Below are 27,153 nucleotides of genomic sequence, written 5' to 3' on the forward strand. Positions count from 1 at the left end.
GACCCTATCTCTAAATAAAATATAACAAAAGGGCTGGGGATGTGGCTCAGTGGTAAAGTGCCCCTGGGTTCAATCCTTGGTACCAAAACAAACAAAACCCAAATGAATAAAACCTTTAATCTAGCAATTCCACTTCTAGGAATTTGTTCTACTGATAAAACTCACGTGTGTACAGGGTTGCAAACTGCAGCATTATTGATGATTGCTTAAAGATTGGAAACTGATTGCAAGTGTATCAGTTGGAAATTGTTGAGATGCATTATGATCCATCCATACAATGGATACTATTCAGTTGTTAATGAGATAACTTAAATGTGCTGGTGATAGAATGATCTGTATAATATATTAAGTGGGATAAAAATGTCCTTTGTGCCCATAGTATATTTCTTGAAGTATAAACAACAACAACAAAAAAACTGGAATCAATTATTTCTCAGGAAGGGAAACCAGGGCATTGGGGTCAGACTACAAGGGAGACAACTTTTAGTTGTAGACCTTTTTGTTTGCCTTTTGAAAAGTACAGTGTTATCTGGTTTTTTTCCCCAATATATTTTTTAGTTATCAATGGACCTTATTTTATTTATTTATATGTAGTACTGAGAATTGAACCCAGTGCCTCTCACATGCTAAGCAAGCACTCTACCAGTGAGCCATAACCCCAGCCCTAGTGTAGGCTATTTTATAAAAATAATTTTTAAAACTCTATGATTGATACATATAAAGAGGAAAGAATGAGAAAATCATCAAGGAAATTGTTCAAAAAACAAAATTTAAGGTCCCATCTAAGACGTAATAATTTTTTAAACCCCATAAATCAGAATCTGCGTTTGAGCTCCCTGGGTAATTCAGAAGGCTTTTTTGAGTCAGAGAAACACTATTCTAAAATAACCACCCAGAGCAGTTTATTCACCCATCATGTGACTTACCATGCAGTATTCCAACCTCTGCTCTATAAGTAATGTTATGTAATATCACATGTTTGTCAAGTATCGACTATTCAAAAATTGAGGGCTTTTCCAGAGCACTATACACTCAGTACTCAGGTGCATATTATTTAATAGTTCTAAGAATAGCTCTCCTGAACCCCATTACTGGGGATTGAACCCAAGGCTGCCTTACCATAGCTACATCTGCAAACCTTTTTATTTTATTTCTGAGACATGGTCTAAATTGTCGAATTATTAGCTTCAAATTTGCAGTCCTCCTATTACCCTCCCAAATAGCTGGGATTACAGGCTTGTACCACCACTACTGCGCCTGACTCAGAGCAGCATTTTCCAAAGTGTGTACTAAACCAGGAACATATATTTTACAGGGCATTAATAATATGTGTAAAAGGGTTCTCTGGTCAAATCAGTTTGGGAAACATTGGGATAAATAAAAGTGAACAGTTTTCTTTATTGCAGGACTGTTCAGAGATTTGACCAAGGAATCCTTTTTTTTTCTAGGACTACCTCTCAGGTCTTTTGGTCGGTGGAACACACTTTGAGAAATGCCTGGTTTAGAGGAAAGAGCACCACTGGCTTTGGAATCCTTGGCAAGTTACCTAACTTCTCTGAATATTAATTTTCCTAACTTTAAACTGGGGATAATACTTGCCTTGGTGGTGGTGTGAAGAATAAATGAGAATATAAGAAAATTTTTAAATGCTTAAAACTTGATACCTCATGAGTATTCAGTTGATAGTTATTAATATTATGTAGGTTACTTGCTTCATTTTCTTGCCTTTATTTGCATAGTTCATTTCACTATTCCTTACTAGTCTCATCAGAAAGTGAGGGAAAGACAAGGTCAAATAATTTATTTTTATAAAATGTTGATAACTTGATTAAAAGGTTTGTTATTTGGAATAAAAATACTAATTAATGTGGAAATCATTAGCATCATTTTTCTCTTATCTCTGAAAGATGAATATTGAGACCAGAATAAACTTCCTATTCATATCTGCTGAATTTTTATTAACCAAAAGCAAGACAACAACAAACAGATATAAAACTTTCACCATATGTGGTATTTTTATCAAAATTTTATTTTTCCTTTTTTCTAGTCAATAAATTGATTGCACAAGAAGGACCTTCCTTTCTACAAATGAGAATAAAACATTTGTTGAAATCTAACTGCATCCCCCAGGCTACTGCTTTATCAAAACTATGTGCAGAATCTAAAGAGATTTCACATGTGTCATCTTTTCAGCAAGCTTATATCACATGTTTATGTTCCATGCTCCCTAATGAAGATGCTATTAAGGAGGTAAGTAAATTAAATAACTGTTATTATTTGTAGAGATGATGTATGGTTACTATTTCCTATCAGAATGAAAACCAAGATTATTTATTTTTAGTGTACTGCAAAGTATTGCTTTAACTGTGTTTGTAACTGTTTAACAGATTGAATGTATAGCAATACTTATAGGTGGATTTGAAAGTAGGTAATTAAATAAAACACAAATGATGTTTATCTTTAGATGAGGGTTTTCTGTGAAATCTTTAAATATGAAAGTTTTTTCTTAATTTTGTTGTTTTGAGAAATGCAGAAATTGTTAATAGTAGTGTCAAGAGATAAACTAAAAAGACTGGGAGCTTAGTTACTTTATGCATTTAACTCTGTAAAATGTAGGACTCCTAGACTCCTTGAAAAAAATATGTATATCTTTTTGTTTGTTTTGCGGGATATTGAGGATTGAACTTGGCACTTGACCACTGAGCCATATCCCTAGCCCTGTTTTGTATTTTATTTAGAGACAGGGTCTCACTTAGTTGCTTAATGCCTCACTTTTGTGAGGCTGGCTTTGAACCCATGTCCATGAATATATTGAGTGACAATTGAGTAGCTAAATTAGATACCATGGAAAATAATTATGTGGCAGAGTTGTTTTAAACTATTTTTTGCAGTCACATTATACCTATCATTTTCCTTAGAAAACTTGGGATTAGTTTTCTCTGAAAACTGAAAGTTTTTGATTCTACAGAAAAAATAAGACTGCTTCATCTTTATTTCATTATCTACCTTTAATTTTCTCACCTACCATTCAGATCTGACCCATGAATTTCATTTATTTCTACTCTGAAGTTTCTTACTAAATGTAGGAATCCCAAAGATTTTTTAATATAATAATATTTATTAACATTTTGTAATTTTACCTGTAAATATTTTATTCTCTTTCTACCTTGTTCACTTTAATGTATAGACTCCACTTGGATCTGTTGATCCTAACACATTTTCATTCAGCCTCAATCTCATGTACTCATTTCCTTTCTTACTCTGCTTTCCTGTTGTCATCATAATCATCACTTAATGGTGTATACACTCTCAATTCCTCTATTGATCCTTCATTATACTTGTTTGACTATTGGTATCCTGGTAATCCTAAATCTCCATTTTTATAACCAAATTTAGAAGGAAAAAAACTTGCTAGCAAATTTTACTTTAATTGTGTGTGAGTGATGCCCACCTGTAGTTCCAGCAACTAAGGAGGCTGTAGCAGGAGGATTGCAAGATTAATGGCAGCATCAGCAACTTAGCAAGACTTGAATATCTCAAAATAATAATTAAAAAAAAAAAGGTCTAGGGATATAGTTCAGTGTGTAAAGCACCCTGTGTATATCCAAAAAATAAAACAATGCCCTCTATCCCTGATCTACCTTATTTTCAATATCTGCTATCATTGCTATAAATATATACTAACCCATCTAAAATGGCTTTTCTGTGTCACCTTATCTAGCTGTATTTTCTTTCTAGTACATATTATTTCCATGAGACATATTTGCTTTTCTATGTCCATCCCCCGCCCTCCACCCCACAATGAAAAATCCATATGGAAAGAGAAATTGGTTGGTCACGGTTATATCCCTACATTCTAAAGGAATATTTAGCTGCACAGGCCCTCAGTACTTACTTGTTAAATGAATGAATGACAATTACAGCTCCACACCTTACTCTTTTGTTAATAAGATTTTGAGTTTTCATTATATGAGTTATGACCAGAATGTCAAGCTGAAACATTCCAGTCATGCTTTGTAAGTTTTTAAATTTTGCTTGAATGTCTTTTTGAATTCTAAAGTGATGCATATTTTTCTTAAGTGTATTTCATCTTAAAATATAATATTTAATGCTCTCTGTGCATTTATAAAAACATAGACCAAGATGAAGCCAGACTAACGGATTTCTGTAGAGATTGGTTGCATCATAGATCTGTAGTTATTTTAAATAGCTAAAATCCTCTATAGCACAGGTCTTACCTCATCAGTATGAGAAGCTTTTGTCAACTCATTGTTGAAATTTGAGGTACTTCCCAGTGGCCAAAATAGTGGCTCCAAGAATTTGTGATTCCATCTTGGCTCCTAGTAGCCTTTGCATTTCTATTAACTACATTATTATTATTGTTGTTGTTGTTATTTAGTTGTAGATGGACAGTTTGTTCGTCCCTCCCTCCTTCCCTCCCTCCCTTCCTGCCTTCCTTCCTACAGCCCCAGCCTTCTACCTTATTTTTTTTTTAAGTGTTTACAAACTTTTTATTGGAATATCCATATGGGAAACAGTTTAGCCTAGACATTGAAATTTGGTAGTCACTTGAATCTGAGAGGATTATCTAAGCAGATAATATGTGGATAGAGACAAAGAATGTTGGTCATCTTTGTTTTGGAATATGGCCTTGAGAGAAGTGCCAGATACAGAATGCAGAGATCAAATAGCCAGCTGGTAGCTGTGAAATGGGCAACAGCATGTAGTTCCTGCAAATGAGGTTGAAGCTGTGACCCCATGGCATCAATTATGCATGTTCTAATTTGTTGGACTGTGGTCAAAAAGAAGGATAGAATGCTTAATAATGCCTGTCTTCCCAGACTTCTCACTTCAAGAATTATTACAGAATGACTCTAGAGGCTGAGGCAGGAGAATTGCAAATTCTAGGACAGTCTTGGCAGCTTAGTGAGATCCTGTCTCAAAATAAAAAAAAAATGTTTTTTAAAGAGAGAATTTTTTAATATTTATTTTTTTTAGTTTTCGGTGGACACAATATTTTTTTTTAATGTGGTGCTAAGGATCGAACCCAGCGCCTCGCGCATGCCAGGCAAATGCGTTACCACTTCAGCCACATCCTCAGCCCAAAATAAAAATTCTTCAGAAACTAGGAGTGTATAGTTCAGTGACAAGTTCCCTTGGGTTCAATTCCCAGTACTACTTAAAAAAAAAAAAAAAAGAAAGAAAGAAAGAAAAGAAGAACAGCAACTATTACAGAAAACATTTATTGGGAACTTGTCTATTCTAAGCTCTATGCTAAATGCCTTTAGTGTGTTGGCATATAATCCTTATAATAATCCTGTGAATTTTATAATAATTAACAGAGGTTCAAAGAGATTATATAACTGGCCCAAAGTTATATAGCCACTAAGTGGGGAGCCCAGGGTTTAAACCTTAGTTGGTCTGCCTCTGCTTCTCTTGTGTACGTATTAATTTCATATTCACACATGTCATATGTACTGTCCAGCTCTTCAGCATGGCCAACCTTCTTTTATAGATCTGGTTCTTCCTGATTACCAGTTCTTACAGTGGGTTTTTTGCTCAGGAGAATTTCTTCTCTTGTTTGCCCAGAGGAGAAACAGTCAGTCATACTTATTTTTAAGTCAGAAGAGATGAGGTTGGCTGTAGAGTTCTGAAAATTCTGGGTGACTGATTACTGGACTGAATTGATTGGGGAGCATAGTTTTTTTTAAGAAGGTATCTGGAGAAGCAAAAGCAACAGTTGGAAAACATAGACTTGAATCCTGACGTTGTCATTTACAAACCATTCAATGTTGGGCAGCTAGCTTTCAGGTTCTGTAAAGTAGTCAAAATAATAGTAACTACCTCACAGTGTGGCTAGATATTTCAAAAGGGATAAAATCAAAAGGATCTAACATTGTTTTTAGAATATCATAGAGTGCAAGAATAATTATTTTTCCCCCCCTGTTTCTTTTTTCTTGGTACTAGAAAAGTACCACTGAACTCCATCCCCAGCACTTTTTTATTTTTTATTTTGAGACAGTCTTGCTAAGTTGCTGAGGCTGGCCCTGAACATGTGATCCTTCTGCCTAAGCCTCCTGAGTTGCTAAAATTACAGAAGAGTTCTTTAGGCCTAGGGTACAGAACTGGGGAGAAATAATCCAGGAGAATTAATCACAGATGAGCTGTAGATTTGAACAGAGAAATAGTGTGTTATATACAGAGATAGTTTTTTCTCTTAACTTGTATTTAAAGCCTATTTTTTTCTAGCATTATATTAGGCATTGACAAATACAGAACAGTGGGAATGGCCTGTTCATATGATTCTGCCCTTTAGAGATAGAAGATAGCCATATAGATTAAGTTACATACAGTTTTATAGAAAAATTGATGTTTAAGTTGTACTTTGAAATGATGGTGGGATTTGGATAGATAGAAGGGTTTAGGAATAACTGACTATGGTAGTAAAGGCATGGAAATTAATGTATACTTTGTAGGGACTCACTAAAGAATACCTTGCCTAAGGCAGAAGAGTATATGTTAAGGTTTTGAGAGACATTAAGACTGTTGGATGGGGAAAATGAGTGCCTCAGAAACTATAGTGTATTAAAGTTTAGATTTTTTTAAAAAATAATTTTTGTAATTGTAGATGGACAGCATGCCTTTATTTTATTTGTTTATTTTTGTATGCTGTGGTAAGGATTGAACCAGTGCTTCACATGTTCTAGGCAAGTGCTCTGCCTGCCACTGAGCCCTAGCCCCAGCCCCAGCCCCTAGAGTTTAGATTTGATGCTGTAAAAATTAGGGAAGCTTTGAGGTAGGAAGCTAAAGTCACATTAGTGACTAAAGTGACATTTTAGGAAAATCAGACAGAAGGAGTTATATTAGGTTTAGGGTAAGAGGTTGGAGTTAACAAGAGGAGAAAGTGTAGGATTTGCTGACAGGGCATAAATACAGGATGATGTACAAAAATGACTTCAAGTGGTTCATAAGACTTTTGAGACTGGGAGAACAGTAGTGCTCTCCTATTAACAAGAATGGCAAAGAAGGGGTGGAGGTGACAGTGGGAAGCATAGGAAGATAATTAGCTTGTTTTATACATGATCTTTCCTGGTTTATTAATATCACAGAAATAGGATTTTTTCTTAAATTACTTAATTAACAAATGTGTTGAGTTTGCAAGAACTGTGTTATAGGAAGTGTGGTTTTATGCTACTCTGCATAGACCACATGCATACACTGTGGTCTGTCAGCCAAAATTCACCCAGCTATAATCATGTATTGCTTAATAATGGGGGTGTATTCTGAGTAGTGCATCATTAGGCACTTCATGATTGTACCAATATTGTAATGTATTTACACATACATAAATGGTATAACCTAGTATATATCTGGGTTATATGGTATATACTGTCAAAGAGTTTTCTTGGCACACAGTTATGCCAATTTGTTTATTGGCTGTGATTGTTTTTGTACTACAGTGACAGAGTAGTTGTAGCAGAAATTGTGTGGCAAATATTTTGTTTCTGCCCTTTTTCAAAAAATATTTGCCAACCCTTGCTCTAGCATATTTTGCTGAACCCAGTAATACAAGCCTGTAATCCCAGCTACTCGGGAGGATCACAAATTAGAAGCCAGCCTAGGAAGCTGTCTCAAATAAAATAGAAAGGCTGAGGATGTAGCTCAATGGTAGAGTACCCCTGGGTAATTCCCAGTGCCACAAAAAAATAGAACATATTTTTCAGTCTGCTAACAACCATTAAATTATCAGTTAGTCCTCCATGTTCTACAAATGACAGAACTGAGGCCAAGATAGTAATGTCCCCAAGGCCCTACATGCATTAAGCTAATTATCAAGTCCATGGCCAGGTTAGAATGCAGGGCGCACTTGGACCTGGATCTTTGGACTAACCTTCTTTCCACTTTACCACTTATTTCCATTTGGTGGGCACTGAAAGCATCCATGAATTAAGGGTGCATTTCCACTCATTGAGTTTTTTGTTTGTTTTTTGGGTGATAGTACTAGAGATTATACCTGGGGCCTTACACATGGTAGGCAAGCACTGTACTACTGAGGTATACCCCCCCCCCCAATCTTTTAACTGTTTTGATAGGGAACATCTTGGTGGTATGTCATTCCATTCATTTTTATGTATAGGTATAGTTGTGATTTAAAATATTTTTATAATTTGGATTAATTTTTTAAATATATCAATGTAAAAACATTTAGCACATATAAATTTCCCTTCATTCTCGTTGGAGATTGAACTCAGGGCCTTGCCTATCCTAGGTGATTTTCTATTACTTAGCCACAACCCCAACCCCATAAAATTATTTTAAAGGAAATAATGGTATCAACATTAATTAGTCTCTTATTTAGTGATGTTTTCTTTTGTAATGATAAGTGAATTAAAGAGAATCTCTAGATTGCTTTGGAAATGTACTAATGAATCCTTAGATGTTCATGAATTGAAGATTAAAATTAGCATATGTTCTAAGGCAACAGTTACACATTAGCCATCTACTTGGGTTCAGTTAAGAGAAGAGTTAAGGGCTGGGGCTGGAGCTTAGGGGTAGCACACTTGCCTGGCATGTGTGAGGCACTGGGTTTAATTCTCAGTACTGCATACAAATAAATAAAGGTCTATCAACAACTAAAAAATATTTAAAAAAAAAAAGAAGAAGAAGAAGAAGAGTTAAATTAACTTAAGGAACAGCTGGGAATAAAGATAGTTTGTATGTTGGCACCTGTGGGTATCCCAGTAGTGGGTGTGTGTAATAAGAAACTTCTGCTGGGGACAGTTTTTCTAGACACATGCAATTAAGATTAATTGACTGGGGGCTGGGGTTGTGGCTCAGTGGTAGAGCGCTCACCTAGCACGTGCGAGGTGCTGCGTTTAATTCTCAGCACCATATAAAAATAAATTTAAAAAGGTATTGTGTCCAACTAGGACTAAAAAGTCATTAATTGACCCGGTCTAATGAAAACCAAAATCCTGACCTTGGTGTGTTACAGAGTTGGGCTTTTCAGAAATTGGGTAGGTCTAGAAAGCAGAAGATTACTAAGGATTCTAGGTTGTCTTACTTCATTTACATAGAATCAAAAGAGATGACATTACTATACTTTTTTCTTTTCTTTTTTTTTAAGAGAGAGAGAGAGAGAATTTTTCAATATTTACTTTTTAGTTTTTGGTGGACACAACATCTTTGTTAGTATGTGGTGCTGATGATCGAACCCGGGCCGCACGCATGCCAGGCGAGCGCGCTACCGCTTGAGCCACATCCCCAGCCCTACTTTTTTCATATGAAAGGATTTTAGTAAAAGTTACAGTCTTGACAATGGCCAAGTAGATGTTTCCTATGTGTTTTCATTACTGAAAAGGGAAATTTTGCAAAAATCAAGCTTTCCATATATTAAAGGACAGATACTCTTTTAAACACAAATTCCTCTATTATTTTAAAGATCCAAGAAATCTGTCATCAGAGTTCTTGGTGCACAGTAGGAGTCCATTTCATTCTTGATCCCTGAATGAACTGTATCTTCAGTGTCTGATGTGGTTGATAGGCACAATAGCAGAGATATTTATTCTCTTGAAGGGGAAAGGAAAAGACAAACAGGATCTAATTTACTCACCAGTGTAACACAGGTGGGAATTGACACAGTCACTAGGTATAAATGATAAACAGCAAATAACATTTAAACAGGACCTTGAGGGAATTCAGTTTGTGAGTAGAAGTAAACAGGAGCATACAAATTTCAGATGTAGCCTAAATAAGAATCAAGAAAAAGGAATCCTGAATAAAAAGTTGTTACAAAATGTGTAAATTTAAATCACAATCTTTATATTATTTATTTATTTAGTTGTAGTTGGGCACAATACCTTTATTTTATTTATTTTTATATGATGCTAAGGATCAAACCACCCGCCTCGAATACTAGGCAAGTTCTCTACCACTGAGCCACAACCCCAGTCCTTTAAAATCACAATCTTAATGTCCTAACTTTATCTTTTTCATAGGGGGGGAATGAGATGAACACTACAAAATACATTAATGGTTAAAAAGGCTGTATGAAGACATTAAGCAGTTACCTATTTAAATTCCTAAAACAATTATTTTTTAAATATATATATAATTTTTTTAGTTGTAGATAGACTCAACACCTTTATTTTTATTTATTTATTTTTATGTGGTGCTGAGGATCAAACCCAGTGCCTTACATGTGTTAGGCAAGCGCTTTACCACTGAGCCCCAGAGTTATTAAATAGCACTGGAAAGTTATTAAATCTTCCCAGGAGTTAGTATGCATTTGGATTTCACTTCTAGTCTCACTTGTATGGGTTATGTGTGAGTGTTTTGATTGATGTGTGGTGACACTGGCAGGGTCACTATGGAGGGTCAAGTAGACACATCATTTTCAAAAATCCTGTAGAACATTTCAGGCTTCTCTCAGATATAGACAGTCATTAGGTTTAAATAGAAGTATTGATAACTTTTTTTTTTTTTTCCTCCTCCTTCCCTTCTTCCCTGGAGTCTTGACATGTTGCCTAAGCTGTTTTAGAACTCCTGGGCTCAGACAATCCTCCTGCCACAACCTTCCAAACAGCTGAGACTGCACATGTGTGCCACTTCACACCCTATCAATCTAACAGATGATTTTTCGCTAAACATAGGCCCAAGGTTACTTGAAATACATGCTTGCTAACTGTATAACTCCCACCTTTCTCCTAATGAAGTATGCAGTCAGAGAAATTTTATTATATGGAAAACTTAAAACTACTTTCATTCCTTTTTGGGAAAAAAAAGCATCAAGTAACTTCAGTTTTTAAAAATCTGTAAGAAAAAATTATTTGCAATGTACCTCAGAACTGATTGGGAACATACTGCATTGAAAACCTCTGTTTTAGAGAAAGGTAAATGATAAAATATTCCATTAATGGCACTACCAGACTACTAGTTTACATCAGTAGCCTAAGCAAGAAAATAACTTGGGAAGATAAATACGCTGTCTCTATCCACCTTCTCTTAGGCCTGATATATTATTGCCTGATTATTATGAAAGCCTTCTAACTATGTCTATTCCTACCCTCTTCATTTTCTGTAGTAGTCAAGGTGATCTTTTTTTTTTCTTTTTTAAGATAAAATTAGACTATGTTTTTTTGAGATAATTCTAGATTCTCATGTAATTATAAGAAATAATAGAGAAATGCCTTCCATTTGTTAAGTATATATTCATTGGAGAACTCAGGGGATAGAAAGGTGAACAAGATACAGGGGAAGGAATAGTAGACAGTGTTTATACACTGTGAGACTTAGGCAGAGGTCTGCCTGGAAATTAAGAGTTCTGGGTCGTCGGCATTTGAAGCCAGAGAGTAAATGAAATTAGCCGTGTCAGGACTTTGGAAATTAAAGGCTACAGGGCTGGGGATATGGCTCAAGTGGTAGCGCTCTTGCCTGGCATGCGTGCGGCCCGGGTTCGATCCTCAGCACCACATACAAACAAAGATGTTGTGTCCGCCGATAACTAAAAAATAAATATTAAAAATTCTCTCTCTCTCCCTCTCCCTCTCTCACTCTCTCTAAAAAAAAAAAAAAAAAGAAAAAAAAGAAATTAAAGGCTACAATAATCTGAAGAGATTTTTTTTCTCAAAAAGCATTGAACAAATCTCAGAAGAGTAAGCTTGATGGTTCTTTTACTTGCCCTACTTTCTATCTCCCTTTCCCTAGATCCACAGTAGCCTTGAAAATAAATGATTTCACAACCACAGTAGGTGTGAAAAACAGCAACCTAGCAGCTACCTAAAGAGGCATTTTGGTTTGGAGTTCTCCAAAAGCCCATGTCCAGAGAATTGTCACTGTTTGAGCTACAGACAGCTTGCTGAAAAGCTCCATTCTCAGGACTTGCCTATATTTGATTCAGAGCTCACTCTCCTCAGGGCTTTTGTCAAAAAGCAATCAGTGGTAATTGTTTAATGTGACAGTTGTCTGAGGAGGCATCACTAGTTGTGCTAAGAAGAGACTGGCCCAAAAAAAAAAAAAATTAGAAGGAAAAACTGGAATACAAGATGTTCATAGGTTACTTACCTCTGATATTTTAGAAGCTATAGAAGGCAATATGCATGTATAGGGTTAGGTGCCTGCCAAGGAATAGCCTGGGAAAGTCCAAATCTCTCACCTGTGGTTTCTTGAGGCTCTGCATAGGAAATCAAGGCAAGGAAAAGTTGTAAACTGCCTGAAATATTGAAAGCATGCCCCACCAGACACACATAGACATTTAGTAAATGCAAAGAGACGTTAGGTTTTTGTTGTTATAATCAAAATACTTGATGAAAACAACTGAGAGGAGGAAAAGTTTATTTTGGTTTAGTTTCAGAAACTAAAGATTGGCTGACTCCATTGTCTCGGGTCAAGGCAAAGCAGAATGTCATGGAAGAAGGGTGTAGAGGAAGAGTGCTGACCTTTTTTCACCAAGTTCATAGATTTGAACTATGAAGGAGAGAGAGGGAGCTAAAGATGCCACCTGTCTAGTTATCACCCAATTCATTCAAACTGAAAACTGATTAGGATACATCTCTCATAATCTAATCATTTCACCTCTGAATATTCCTGAATTAACACAGGACCTTTAGGGGACATCTCATACCCAAACTATAACTCTTGTTCAAAACATTTAAGAAAATTTCCATTGAATGCATAGCTGACCATTAGGCTAATCAAGCAGTGACTATAAGTGAACACAAGAGACAAAGAATTCAGACTTTACAAAATTATTCCAGAAAAGTCACTAAACTACCAGACTTTAGGAGGTGGGGGTATTTGGTTTACAGAGTTTTCACAATATGAGATATCTATTTATTTATCATACAAAGAAATATGATAAACTGATATATAGGGTAAAAAGCAGCCAATAGCATGGTGGCACGTGCCAATAATTCCAGCTCTTGGGGAGACTGAGGCAAAAGAAGCAACCTCAAGCCTGACCAACTTAATGAGACTTGACTCAAAATTTAAAAATTAAAAAAAAAAAAAAAAAAAAAAGGACTGGGGATATAGCTCAAATGGTAGAACACCCCTAGATTCAATTCCCAATACTACAAAAAAAAAGTAGCTAATACAAACTATTTCTGATTAAGCCCAGATGGGAGACTTACTAGGCAAAGATTTAAAGTAAGCTGTTAAAAATTCAGTCAGTTCTTATTATTCATGGCAGCTATGATCTACTGTTGTTGCAGATATTAAATTATCAAAAACTGCTCCTTAGGGGAAATACAGGGTTACGTTCCCATGAGTTTAGATCACAACATTTCCATCAACCATTTAACACATACCTGTCTTTATGTGTGTTTCTGCTTAAAGTTGCCTTATGTAATACAGATTGTTGCTTTGTTAGCATTGAACTCATGGACAGCAGTATTATAATTCATGCCTGAATGAAGCTCACCTAACACATGTATTTTCTGCTAAAAGCACATAATAATCTTTTTGCTCTTAAGAATATTAAACGGAATTTCATCATTTTAATGGGGTCATTTTTAAAGAGACTAGTGAAAAGCACAAAAATGAGAAAAATCTGACTCTAAATAGAATGCAGAATCATTTACAGAATGACAGCTGAAATAGCAAAGCAAAATATCACATAGTGTCCGCAGCTGATAATATGCACATCAGCTAACTCAGATTTTCTTGCCAGTTAATGAAAGACCACATAGATAGTATTGATAATTGGGGTTACAAATAAATTTCAGCAAGTAGGCTAATTCACAGATAAGGAATCTGCAAATAGTACAGAACAACTATATATTCAAAGAATTAAAGAACTATGTTTAAGGAATTAAAGGAAAGGGGTTGGGGATGTAGCTTAATGGTATAGTGTTTGCCCAACATGTGTGAGGCACTGAATTCAATCCCTAGTATGACACCCTCAAGAAAAAAAATTAAAAGTATGAGAACAATGTTTCAGTAAATAGTGAATATCAGTAGAGATGGAAATTATAAAAATAACCCAATATAAATTCTGGAGTAGAAAATTTTAATAACTGAAGTTAATTCATTAGAACACCATTTAGATTTGAATTTATAGAAGAAAAAAATCTATGAACTTGGTGAAAAAAGGTCAGTTGAACTTTTGTAGGCTGAGGAATAATAGAACTCTAAAATATATGAAATAACAAAATTGAAGGGGAAAATAGACAATATGGTAGTTGGAGACTATACCATTTTCAAAAGTGGAAAGCAACTAGTAAATGGAAGACTTGAATGATATAAACCAACACAGAACAGATATCTATAGAATATGCTACCCAACAGTACCTACATATACATTATTCCCAAATGCACATAAAGTATTCTCCAGGATAAGGGTATATGTTAGACCATAAAACAAGATTGCAATCATTCATAGTAAGTTATCTGATCATAATAGAATGAAATTGGAAATCACATGCACAAGGTCCTGGGTTCAACCCCCAGCACACAACCCCTCCCCACCACCATAGTGTTAAGACTTATACAATTTTTAAAAGAATTTTTTTTAGTTGTTGATTGACCTTTATTTATTACTTATCTTATATGTGGTGCTGAGAATTGGACCCAGTGCCTCACACATGCTAGGCACGCATTCTTCCATCTGAGCCACAACCTCATCCCTTAAAACACTGTTGGGGGAAAGAAATTGGTCTAAGTGGATGTGATGGTATAGCTCAGTGTTAGGGCACTTGCCTGAAATGCATGAGGCTCAGAATTCAAACTCTGGCACTGCCACAACAACAAAATTATCTAAACAACAACATCCATGTTCATGGATCAGAAAATTTTATTTTCTTAAGATGGTATAGTACTCCCCAAATTGAATAGTACAATGCTACTCATATCAAAATCTCATCTTTTTTGTAGAAATTGACAAACTAATCCTATTTATACATATATTCAACATAATAGCTATAACATATAAATCCTAAGACTAGGAATCATATTTAAGAATAACTACTGTATCTTGTCCAAGTACATAGATAACTCACTGAAATTCTCAGAAATTTGTCAGTGACTTTAATTTTTAATTTAGTTGAACTGAGAAGTGTTTTGTAGCATGTGTTTGGTTTGTAGTGCAAACTGTTTATTAGAAAAGGTTGGGGTCAAGTAATATAACCATTTCGTTATTTTGTTTTTATCTCTTAGATTCTTCATTATCAGAAATAGTTTTGTATTCTGTGCCAAGTGCCAAGTGAAAAGTAATATTAAGTGCTACTAATAGAACATTTGTACTTCAAGTTTGCTGGGATATATGTAACATTTGGAGAAAATTGAAGTTAGTTTTAATTTAAGAAGTTGGTAGAGATAAGCTTTGCTTGATTAGGGCTGTGCCTATGGTAGACTCGGAAGGCACTGAGATAATAGAAAAACAAAAGTGTTTCTACTCCTGGCAACTGCCTGGATTTGATGCTCCAGCACTACTGCTGGGTTGTCCTTAGCTATACTGAAATAATTTTATTTCTACTCTTTCTTTTTGAAGTTTTTCTTGTTTTATTGGGATTGAGATTGAACTCAGGGATGCTTTCCCACTGAGCTACATCCCCAGCCCTTTTTATTTTGTATTGTGTTTTATTTTTTATTGTCTCACTAAGTTGCAAGGCTGGGCTCAAACTTGCCATCGTTTTGTATCAGCCTCCCAGGTAACTGGGATTACAAGCCTGAATGACTGAGCCTGGCCTTGGTTTTTACTTTTGATGTCACTTCAACAAGAAAGTGCTTTTGGATCCCCCAAATTTGCATTAGGTTCTTCTTACCAAAGATATTTTAAAAAATATTCTATATTCCCCTGTTGTAGCTTTTAATATACTTTATAATTATTAGTAATTGATTCCTTATTAATTCTTTCTGACTAGACTGGCATATCCATGAGGGCAAAAATCAATTTGGCTTATATCCTCAGTACTTAGCACTGTGTGAGTATTAGTGAATAGCTGCTTTCCCAGGCAACTACATTTTTAACAGAGATTTTTTTTTTCCTTACAGCATTTTATGTACTGAAGATTTTAAATATTATGTGTAGGGCTATGCTATACATAATATTATGGTCTATTTGGAGGGCCAAAGTAAGAGCACATAAATAGTAAAGGGCAAAGGCCAGTCAGTATGAGTCAGAAGGTTAAATGTTGACAAGATGCTATGAATTCAGAGCATAGCAAGCAAATACTAGATACTAGAATAGTCTGTGAAAGAAGATTTCATAAGGGAAAGAGTTTTCAAGTGGACCTTGAAGAATTGAGAAGAATTAAGGCCTATGGTACACTAGTTATTAGGCAGTTTTCTTCTGTAGATTATTTGTAATAAATGGAGATAGTAGAAATAAGTATGCCCTTTAAACTACTAACTTAAATTCTTCATATCATTTCCTTTTCCCCCCATTATATTAGGTTAATGAAATTTTACTTGAAATGTACCATTTTAAACTTTAAACACTTCCTTGTAGAAGTGAGAGTAGTTTTTAATTTTGTTTACTGTTATTTCTGATTCTTTGCCATAATTGACTTGAAACAAGAAGTAGTCTCTTCTGGGTTCTCCCTCCACCCAAGTAGAAATAGTATTGCCTGCCTCCCCAATCTTATAGATTCTTGGGTTGAGAGTCAACAAAAAATGAGATAATACAATAAAAAGGATAAAAATGTTCTAGAGGGCTGGGGATGTGGCTTAAGCAGTAGCGTGCTTGCCTGGCATGCATGCGACCTGGGTTCGATCCTCAGCACCACACACAAAGATGTTGTGTCTGCCGAAAACTAAATAATAAATATTAAAAAAAAATGTTCTAGAAATAAAAGTTGGATATTATTTCCATTCTGATTTGTAAATCCGGTTTAGAGAATTTATCCTGCCTTTTCTAAACTTAATTGCTTTGAGTTTTAGGATTGCTTTTCTTTTCTTTCTTTCTTTTTTTTTTTTTTTTTTTTTTTTTGGTACTGGGGCATTCAACCCCTAAGCCTCATCCCCAGCCCTATTTTTTTTTTTTAAATAGAGACAGCACCTTGTTAAGGCTGGCTTTGAACTCGCCATCCTCTTGCCTCAGCCTCCTGAGCTGCTGGGATTACAGGCATGTGCCATCATGCCTGGTTTAGGATTGGTTTTCAATGGGAGTTTTAGCTTGGCATGGATCATAGTGCTTGTTCTGAAGTAGTTCTTTTCTTACTATAGGAACTCTTTGGTCTTTGGATGAGTATAATTTTAAGTGGTTATATGGTGGTGATTTTCTCTCTAGATGAGGCTTCTGATTTGTTCGGCTTACAGATGAGAAAATGATTGTTTTAGGCATCTATAGAATTCCATCTTCATGATGTCTGATAAGGTTTTTTTTTTCCCTCCTCAAAATGAAATTTTATTTTAGTTATACTTTAGGCTTTAGCAAACTAATTTTGCCTCTAGTACTAATGAGATAAAATTACCATCAAGTGATTTTTCTGAGAATGATGTTATCTTTTGAAAATGATTTGTATAGTATTCATTCTTTATTTTCTTTTAGGGTACTGGGATTTCAGACCCAGGGATTTACACATGATAAGCAAGTGCTATACCACTGAGCTACATTCCCAGCCCATGAAAACATTTTAACAACACTTATAAATTACTCCCTATTTGCCAATTCCTTTAAAAAATATATTTTTCTACTGGGTGCAGTGGCTCATGCCTAGCAGCTCAGGATGCTGAGACAGAAGGATCACAAGTTCAAAGCTAGCCTCAGCAACTTAGTGAGACCCTGTCTCAAAATAAAGAATAATAAAGGGTAGGGATACCGCTCAGTGGTTAAGTGCCCCTGAGCAAAAAAAAAAAAAAAAAAAAAAAACAGAAAAGAAAAAGCATTATTTTTATAATAACTCTGTGAGGGAAATTCTCCTATTCCTACTTTACAGATGAGGAAACTGCAACACAGAGAATTTATGTATCCTAGCCAGGCTCATACCCCTGGTACTATAGAGCAGGAATAGAATCTACACAGTAAGATTTTATACAACTTATCCAGTAGCTCCAACTCTGTTTCTAAAATGATGCTCTTAACCACTATACTATACTGTTGCTCTTAACTCACTACATGTTGTTTCAGAAAAGTTTAGAGAACACAGAATTGTGTAAGATTTGCTTTGTAAATATGAACTTCTTATCTTGACTAAACCTGATTCATTTATTCCATTCATTAACACCTATTTACTGGATGTCTCCTATGGTCCAAACACTGTGATAAATGCTGAGTTTTGAACAAAAATGTACCTAGTCCCTAACTAGATTTTATATTCTAGCAGAGAAGACAGATGGTAATCAATTGCCCAGAAAATGATTGAATTGCAGTTGTGATAAATTCAATAAAGGAGGAATTTAAAAGTGCTTGAAGGGTATTCTAATAACAGTCTTAGAAGTTAGGAAAGGTGTTTTAATCAGCTCTTATGCCGCTGTGACCAAAAGATCCAATGAGAACAATTTTAAGAGGAAAAGTTTATTTGGGGGCTCACAGATTCTGAGTCTCAATCCACAGATAATTGACTCTATTCTTTGGGGCTCTAGGTGAGGCAGAACATTATGGCAGAAGAATGTGGCAGAGGAAAGTAGGTCAGGACATGGAATCATGAAACAAAGAGCTCTTAACTACCACAACAAAATATAAACCTTAAAAGCACACCCCAGAGACTCCCCTCCTCCAGCCTACCTGCCTACTATTACTGCCAAGTTAATCCCAGTGGGTTAATGTACTGATTAGGTTAAGGGTCTCCTGACAATCATTTCACCTTTAAGCCTTCTTGCATTGTGTCACCCACATGAGCTTTTGGGGGACACCTCAGATCTAAAGCATAACAAAAAAGTTTCTCTGAGAAAATGGCATTTGAGCTGAGCTTTGAAAGAAGCCTTTCTCCTCCTGTGTTAAGATGTGACTAAATTAGAGACTTAGAACCACCTTTTGCAACTTGATAGTACTCGGAGGAGTTGATTTGTTTACCTCATTTGCTGTGATACGTATCACATTTGTCCTGAGATTATCTGTTTTATATATTTGGTGTCCTATATAATTGATATTTATAATGCTGACAGTTACAAGATTATGTCCTGATAATTCTGTTTACTAAGAGAAATGATAAAGTAGCATGAGAAAAGGTCTGTAAATGTCTGATTCTCATTTTATCCTCTTTTTCACTATAGAAGAAAGAGTCCCCCCAAATTTGGCTGTTTTTCCCAAGTTTTTTTTTGTTTTGTTTTGTTTTTAAGATTTCTTTAGGGCTGGGGATGTGGCTCAAGCGGTAGCGCGCTTGCCTGACATGCGTGTGGCCCGGGTTCGATCCTCAGCACCACATACCAACAAAGATGTGTTTGCCAAGAACTAAAAAATAAATATTAAAAAAATTCTCTCTCTCTCTCTCTCTCTCTCTACTCTCTCTTTAAAAAAAAAAAAAAAAGATTTCTTTAAATAAACTGGATGTAGTGGCATATACCTATAATCCCAGTGACTCAGAAGGCTAAAGCAATGTAGCAAGACTCTTAGCAACTTAGTGAGACCCTGTCTCAAAAAGTACTGGGGATGTAGTTCAGTAGTTAAAGCACTCCTGGTTCGATCTTCAGTACCAAAAAGGAGGAAAATTTTAAAAAGATGTCTTAAATAGTATAAATGAGAATGATGTATTTCTAAAAAGAATTCTAATTGTTTAAAAAACTCATAAGCTGGGCATAATAGTGCATACCTATTTTCCCAGCTACTTGGAAGGCTGATGGGAATTTCAATCACTTAAGACTTAGAGGTTTGAGACTAATCTGAACAACATAGCAAGACCCTGTCTTGAAAATAAACAAAACTCATTGATACAAAATATTTTTTTCTTAATCCTATGAAAAACTGACTTCTTAAATTTTTTGTTTTGGGTATTAGAGATTGAACCCAGGGGCTGTTTGCTACACAGCTATATCCCCAACCCTTTTTGTGGTTGTTATTGTTTGGTACCAGGAATTGAACCCAGGGGCACTTAACCACAGTGCAACATCCCCAGCCCTTTTTTATATTTTATTTAGAGACAGGGTCTTACTAAGTTGCTTAAGGCCTCCCTGAATTGCTGAGGCTAGCTTTGAACTCACAGTCCTCCTACCTGAGCCTCCCGAGCTGCTGGGATTATAGGTATATACCACTGCACCTGGCCCACAGCCCTTTTTTCTTTATTATTTTGAGGCAGCGTCTTGGGAAGTTGCTGACATTGGCCTTGAACTTAATCCTCCTGCCTCAGCCTCCTAAATTGCTGAGATTACAGGCATGCACCACCATGCCCAGCTGAAAAAATGTTAATATACCATTTATATTTAAAACAATTTCTGAACTGGTCTCCTTTAGCCCTATTTGGCAGTAAGGGAAAGCCATATATTTTAATACCTATAACTAGAGTGACCTGAAGAAAATTGGGGAAAAAATAATCAAAAACAGGGAAAAAAAAAAAAAAAGATTATACTTCAAGGCAAAAATAACCTATGGTTATTATGTAAAATTTGACTCATTTATGTGATAGTAATGTTCATTTGTATAGTTTAAAAAAAACTATATACAATGTTCATATCTGTGTTGAGAATGTAATAGAACTTCCTTAGAAGTATTAGTTCCCTTCTTTGTTTGTGAACTATTTATGCAGAACTATTCAGCCATTAGTCAACAGAAGAAAATTCTTGCCTCAACAATTATCAAAGAAAATACTACAAAGAAGTTTTATTATTACATAACAAAGTTTATAGATAAGTCACCAACATGTCTCTTTAACTTAGTCATCTCATTTTTGATAGATTGCAAAGGTTGACTGCAAGGAAGTATTAGACATCATATGTAATCTGGAATCTGAGGGTCAAGATAACACAGCATTTGTTCTTTGTACGACTTATCTTACCCAGCAGCTCCAAACTGCAAGTGTGTATTGTTCTTGGTAAGTATATTTAGTTTGTATATGCTTTGTTAGCATGTTATAGCATTTAGGGGCTTATGTGAAATATTGTTTCAAATTTAAAGTCTTAGTAAATTAAATGATGACATGAATAAATTTTGCTCCCAAGTGAAATCATGCAAATATCATTGGCTTAATTTAGTCTAGAAACAGAAATTTCTTTTGATCTTCCCACAGAAAATTGTCTATTGACTATAATATATGTCTCATACCTTGTAAATAAAATGATGTCAGTATGAAATAAATTAGTGTTAGATTGATTTCCTTTACATTTATTAGTGTCTCCTGATAGTCGTTTGCCCCTCTTGTTTGGAAACACACTGGTGAAAAGGATCAAATTATTTAGGTTTCTAGGTCAGATTTGCCTCAGAAAAAATCCATTTGAGTGAGTACTAATCTCTTTTGCAACTTTGTTACCATATAATTGAATTGTATTATTTTGGTTTTAATTCAGTTTATCTTATTTGCCTACAGAGTATAGTATTACTTGCTTATATATGTATATATATCATATATGTGTATATATCAACAGTAAGTGTACCCATGGTTCTTTAATTCTAACTGTATTGGATCTGTTTAGACCAGAAGGACAAACCTGATACACAGGAAAATTCTAAAATGTAAGAGTCGATATCAGGTTAGCGGGGTATAGGTAATGCTATCAGAGATTAGAAAAAGGTACACCAAAGTATTTGGAGAGCAATGCAAGGGAGTAAGCTGTATGACTAGATTGATTTTGCATAGTCTTGATTAGGGGACCCTGAGTGCTTTTGAGCCAGGATTATTTACGTTGGAAACAGCATTTTGTTTTAGGGATTTTTAACTTCAGTAAAACATACATTTAGTTTAGGATCAAACTTCATTTCTTCTTGTTATGATTAAATTGATTTCATTGTCAATAATGAAATGATATCTGCTAGTTCTTAATGCAAAGAATAAATAAAATCATATATAGAATGTGTTATATTCACAGTTCTTTTAATATTCCTGACACAGCTTCCCTTTTACATTGCCCCATAAATTTTTTTTTCCCCTTCTTCACTCAGCCGCCATTCACTTTTCCAAAGATGTTAGTGGCTTTAGGATTAATGCTGTTGCCCTGCAGCAGGAAGGGATTAACAGGGATTTCTTGACTCCTGAGAAGCTATAATGAGTAAAGGAAAGAAAATATTAGTCACTTACTTCAGTTTGTTAAATGTAAGTGTCTTCTAAGCAATTCAAAGAAAAATACAGCAGTCACCAAATTATTATTCTTAAAAGGTTTACCACTTAGTTTATTCATTAACCCTGGCCCCAAAAGATTTTTGACTATCTGAAATAAAATGAAACACTAGAATAATAAACTCCCTGTGGATGTCTGGCATTGGTAATATAATTCCAGTAGCCTTGCAAATGAAAAAGGTAACCATTTTGAATGAGTTGATGTATCATCAATGTGTAATTATTGCTGCTACTTTAAAAATAAAATCATACCGTTGAACTTGGAACCTCCATATTAAGCTTTTAGTCAGTATTTGATAGACTGGCATTTTTTTTTAACTTATTTGAGCTTAAATTTTGTATATTGAACACTTTTTTCTTAAATGTATTTTCATGTCTATTCTGCACCAACTGAACTATAAATAGACTTTATGTGCCATTCTCTAACCATTCTAAGGTCATGAATATTTCTAATTCACAATTGTGGCCCCAGCATGTGGCAAAGACCAACGTGTGTTTTATTCAACTGAATTTTGTAAGAAAAAAAGATCATGGGATCAATTACTGTTATAGTAATCACTGCCTTCTTTAGAATATGGTCATTTTAAAATTCCATATTGTATATAATTGAAGAAGAATTTGTCCTAGTACATATATGATCCAGCAGGCTTTTAATTACTATTGGTTGGTGATTTCAGTGTTTTATTATGCAGATTTGAATGGATGGTTGAATACTAATCTTCACATTCTCAGGAATAATACACTGGTTGTCATGGTTTCGGGCATATTTATATGTTTGAATGGATAATAGTAGTTGTAGACCATTGATTTGTAACTTTGCAAATATCAATGTATAACAGTATGCTGTTTTTTGATCATGCTTATTTGGAATTAAGACGTATATGTGAAATCCTATTTGAACAGCACAAAATTATCAAAGCCAGTTACTATTATGAAGATATAATGTAAACAACATCAATTATCTAAGATTCACTGACTAGGTACAAGTTTAAAGTTAGGCAAATCTGCTAAAGTGGTGAAAGTTAGGTTGAAAACTTACATCTCTCAAATACTTTTTTTTTTTAAATAGTAAATCAGAATGGGGCTTGATTTATTCCAAATTAAGCATTTTAGGCTCTTATATTTTGAAAGATACTCCTTTTTCTCTCTGAGCATATGTATAATTCTTCATTTCTATTGTTTTTTATAATTTTGCACTATTCTCAGAACTTTTCTGTTAAGATAGTTAAATCTGAGTAAAGCAATCTTGTGAGTATAAAAATAATCATCTCAGTTTGCCTGACTAGTGGCTATTTTCAAAGCTGTCCTATTTCAATTTTTATTTCCAGTTATAAGACACATTTAAAGGCATTTTAACTTAATGTTATTCATTAGATATTATTGTTATGGGCCAGGCTATATTGGCAATGACCAAACAGATTCCATTTTACCCTGAAACTCCATATCATGTAAGAAATGCTTCTCTCATGTGAAAGCCCCGTCCATGTACCCATTAATAGTTATTTGAACACAAAATAGCAACTCTTATACAATGTAAAATTGTTCTTCTCTTTGATTTTCCATTTTTCTTAGGCAGTATACCTTGTCAGAGATTGTTTAGACGTCAGTAACCATTCTCTAACTTGTACTGAACTAGGGTCATTTTCACCCACTTCCCTTCTGCTTGCTTGCTGCTTATGCCAACCTGGAAAGTCCCATGAGAAATACCAATGTATCCATTGCATTGTCTCTAACTGCCCAATTCAGCTTCTGTACCTGCTTGCTTGCAGCTATGTCAACCTGGAACCTGGATGTGGTTTTTGTAGTTTTTGCCTTAAATATCCTAAAGTGCTCAGGTTTGGGGCTGTTCCTTGCAGAGATGGTTATGGGTCCTGTGGGTCCTGTGGGAGGCAGTTACCAGCCAGCCGGCTAAATAAAGACTCTTCAATTTGGACAAAACTGGGACTCGGTGTGTTTTCTGAGCAACTTACACAATGTAAGAAAAGTAGACCCTGTCTCTGATAAAATATAAAAAGGGGCTGCAGATGTGGCTCAGTCTTTAAGGGTCCCTGGGTTCAATCCCTGGTACCATAGACAAATAAATAAATAAATGGGACTGGAACTAACTCAATTATCTAACTAACTCAATTATCAATCCCCAATACTGCAAAAACAAAGAAAAAGAATAATCTGTGTTAATAGCAAGATAATAAACATATCTGTGTTTTTAAACTGACTTATGAAAACAAGATGAGCGTTTTTTATTTTAAAAAAACTCAAATAATATATAGCATCCATTTTAAGTTTTACTTCAAAGAGCTACTTTCTTTTTTGAGTGATAGCATGCTTTTTTTGCTATTGTCTTTTCTTGAACTCATATTTTACATTAACATTTCTGTCCTTGGTGGCTTTTAATTTTCACGTGCTTTTGCTTTGGCATTTCCTCTTATCCATTAAATGTTTTTATCTAATGTATTCTCTTCAAGCTTTTCTTTTTTTCATAATGAATATTTATTTTTAAGATTCCTGTATTTTAGCCATTTCTTGGAGTGCCATTTTACATAAGTTTTTCTTTTCTTTTCTTTTTTTGTACTGGGAATTGAACTCATGGGCACTCAACCACTGAGCCACATCCCCAGCCTTATTTTGTATTTTTTTTAGAGACAGGGTCTCACTGAGTTGCTTAGCGCCTGGTTATTTCTGAGACTGGCTTTGAACTTGAGATCCTCCTGTCACAGCCTCCAGAGACTCTGGGATTACAGGCATATGCTGCTGCACTTGGCTATATAGTTTTGTTAGCTTAAGTAGCATCATGACATTTTAGAGCAGGAAAGACATAAAATAAGATCAGTATAGAAGTGTGCCCATTGAATATTTATTAATTCTATAGATTTCATTGGTAGTATAGTCTAATGATGCTTGCCTCATAGGACAGCATTTAATTCAGTCAGTATAATTAATTACCAATGTTACAAAGAAAGACCTTTTAGAACAAGGTGGAATATAAATAAAGAGATTTTATATGCCATCATAAAGGAAGTAGTCTTTCATTGATTTTGTTTTTCTCTAAACAAAAAAGAAAGAAATTGGAATTTTCAGGGAGGATTCTTAATAATGTTACCAATTTAGGAGGTTTTTAGGAGTGGGATAGCAAATACTAGTTGCTTTAAGTGCTTTAACATTTTTTTTCTTTTATAGGGAGCTGACTCTCTTCTGGAGTAAACTGCAAAGAAGAATTGACCCTTCTTTAGATACTTTTTTGGAGCGCTGTCGCCAATTTGGTGTCATAGCTAAAACACAGCAGCATTTGTTTTGCTTGATTAGAGTTATACAGACTGAAGTGAGTAATGTATGCTTTCTATGTCAGTTGTGGCTAGAGAGAAGAGATGAGTGATAATGAAGTTTAATAACATTATGGAATTGGCTATGTCTAGCTGTTTCTGCATATTGTCTCTTAGGAATCCATAGGTTCTTTGTTGCTGATTTCTTTAATGGAAAGTAGTAATTTGAAATGAAGACCATGTTCCCTAGGGGAAGGGAAAATTATGTTTCCTGTATCTTTTCCTAGAATAATACTGCATATTTTATATAGGCAGGTCTGCTTGCTAATTAACTTAGTATTATAAATGAAAAAAAATAATTGTTTTTTTACCACCCTGTTAATGAAGTGGTACCTTTTCTAGATTTTAACATACTAGAATAGTTCCAAAATAATCTATTTTTTATACAAGTTATAAACTTCTGTACAAACAAATAGGAGATAAGTTAGATATTTTGAGGAAAGGTGTGTTTTCTAAAATAAAATGAAGCGTCCTAAACAAAAATTATTCTCATAAGGGTTTGGGATAAGAGTTGTTATACTTTTTTTTTCCCTCCTTTTTCATGTCTGCTCATGTCTGAGCTTTTAATATGACCATATCTATAAAGGTTCATGATTTTATGTTTATGAATTACTTATTTGGTAACATCCAAGAAGTATTTTTATTAAAGTCAAAGCACAGTTGTATCTTTGATAATCCATTCCCTCTCCCCAATCCTATCCTTTATTAAAAATATGTTGATCTAGTCTTCTCCACTGAAGATAGGAAAGGGTAAAAATGTTCTCTGCTCAGAGTATCACAAGGCTAAAATCAAGGTGTCAGCTAAGGTAAGTTCTTATGAGAAGCTCTATGAAAAATCCATTTCCAAGCTCATTTTTGTTGACAGAATTTAGTTCCTTTTAGTTGTAGGTTCCTCTTTTCTTTCTGGTTATCAACCAAAATCTCTTCTTGATTCCTAGAAACTGTATATTTACAAATTGAACTCATGCTCAAGGTGAAGAGATTATATAAAAGTGAGAATCTACTAGGAGTCATTTTATAATTTATAATTCTGCTTACCACAAGAAACTGTGAAAGTGTAAAGGGTAGATGAGATATGAATTGGTAGGCGAAAGAGGAGTGAGAATCCCTTTCAAATTGAGACTCCACACTGGATGCTGTGTTGTGCACCTGCCATTTCAACTGCTCAGTCTAAGGCAGAAGGATTGAGAGTTCAAAACCATTCTGGGTAGCATAAGTGAGACCCTGTCTCTAAAAAGGGGAAAATTGAGCCAGGCACAGTGGTGCATGCCTGTAATCCCAGCAACTTGGGAAGTTGAGACAAGAGGATTGCAAGTTCAAGACCAGCCTAAGTAACTTAGTGAGACCCTGCCTCAAAATTTAAAAATTTTGGACTGGGGATGTGGGTAAGTGGTTAAGTGCCCCCGGGCTCAATCCTGATACCAATAAACAACAATAACAAAAGACAGACTTGGGATGGATGAAGTTAATGATGCTGAAAATCCTGTATGGATATTTAGTTTCTTGCAGAAAGAAACAATACATAATAGAAACATCCTTAATATAGTGCCTTTTTATTTTCTGGGCTCTAGTTTTCTATAAATAAAGAGCTTAAGCCAGACCATCATTTGGAGATTTAAATTAAATCAAAGTTATTAAACTTTGATTCTGTGATTTAAGAAAGTCATAAGTGAAAAGGATGACTTTTCAGT

The 27,153-nt window shown here is 34.9% G+C and overlaps 1 protein-coding gene across 2 annotated transcripts in view; it reads left to right on the forward strand.

Moving 5' to 3' along the window:
- The window catches only part of Rlf (RLF zinc finger), a 70,297-nt gene that overhangs the window by 35,459 nt on the left and 7,685 nt on the right, over positions 1–27,153 (forward strand). For both annotated transcript variants that reach the window (XM_026393437.2, XM_077791343.1), the window contains 3 exons: positions 2,048–2,250; positions 20,767–20,903; positions 25,320–25,461. In XM_026393437.2, the coding sequence (XP_026249222.2) occupies positions 2,048–2,250; positions 20,767–20,903; positions 25,320–25,461 (482 nt within the window). The remainder of the gene's footprint in view (positions 1–2,047; positions 2,251–20,766; positions 20,904–25,319; positions 25,462–27,153) is intronic.

This window comes from Urocitellus parryii, chromosome 11 (genome assembly GCF_045843805.1).
Source record: "Urocitellus parryii isolate mUroPar1 chromosome 11, mUroPar1.hap1, whole genome shotgun sequence".
Classification (NCBI taxonomy): Eukaryota; Metazoa; Chordata; class Mammalia; order Rodentia; family Sciuridae; genus Urocitellus; species Urocitellus parryii.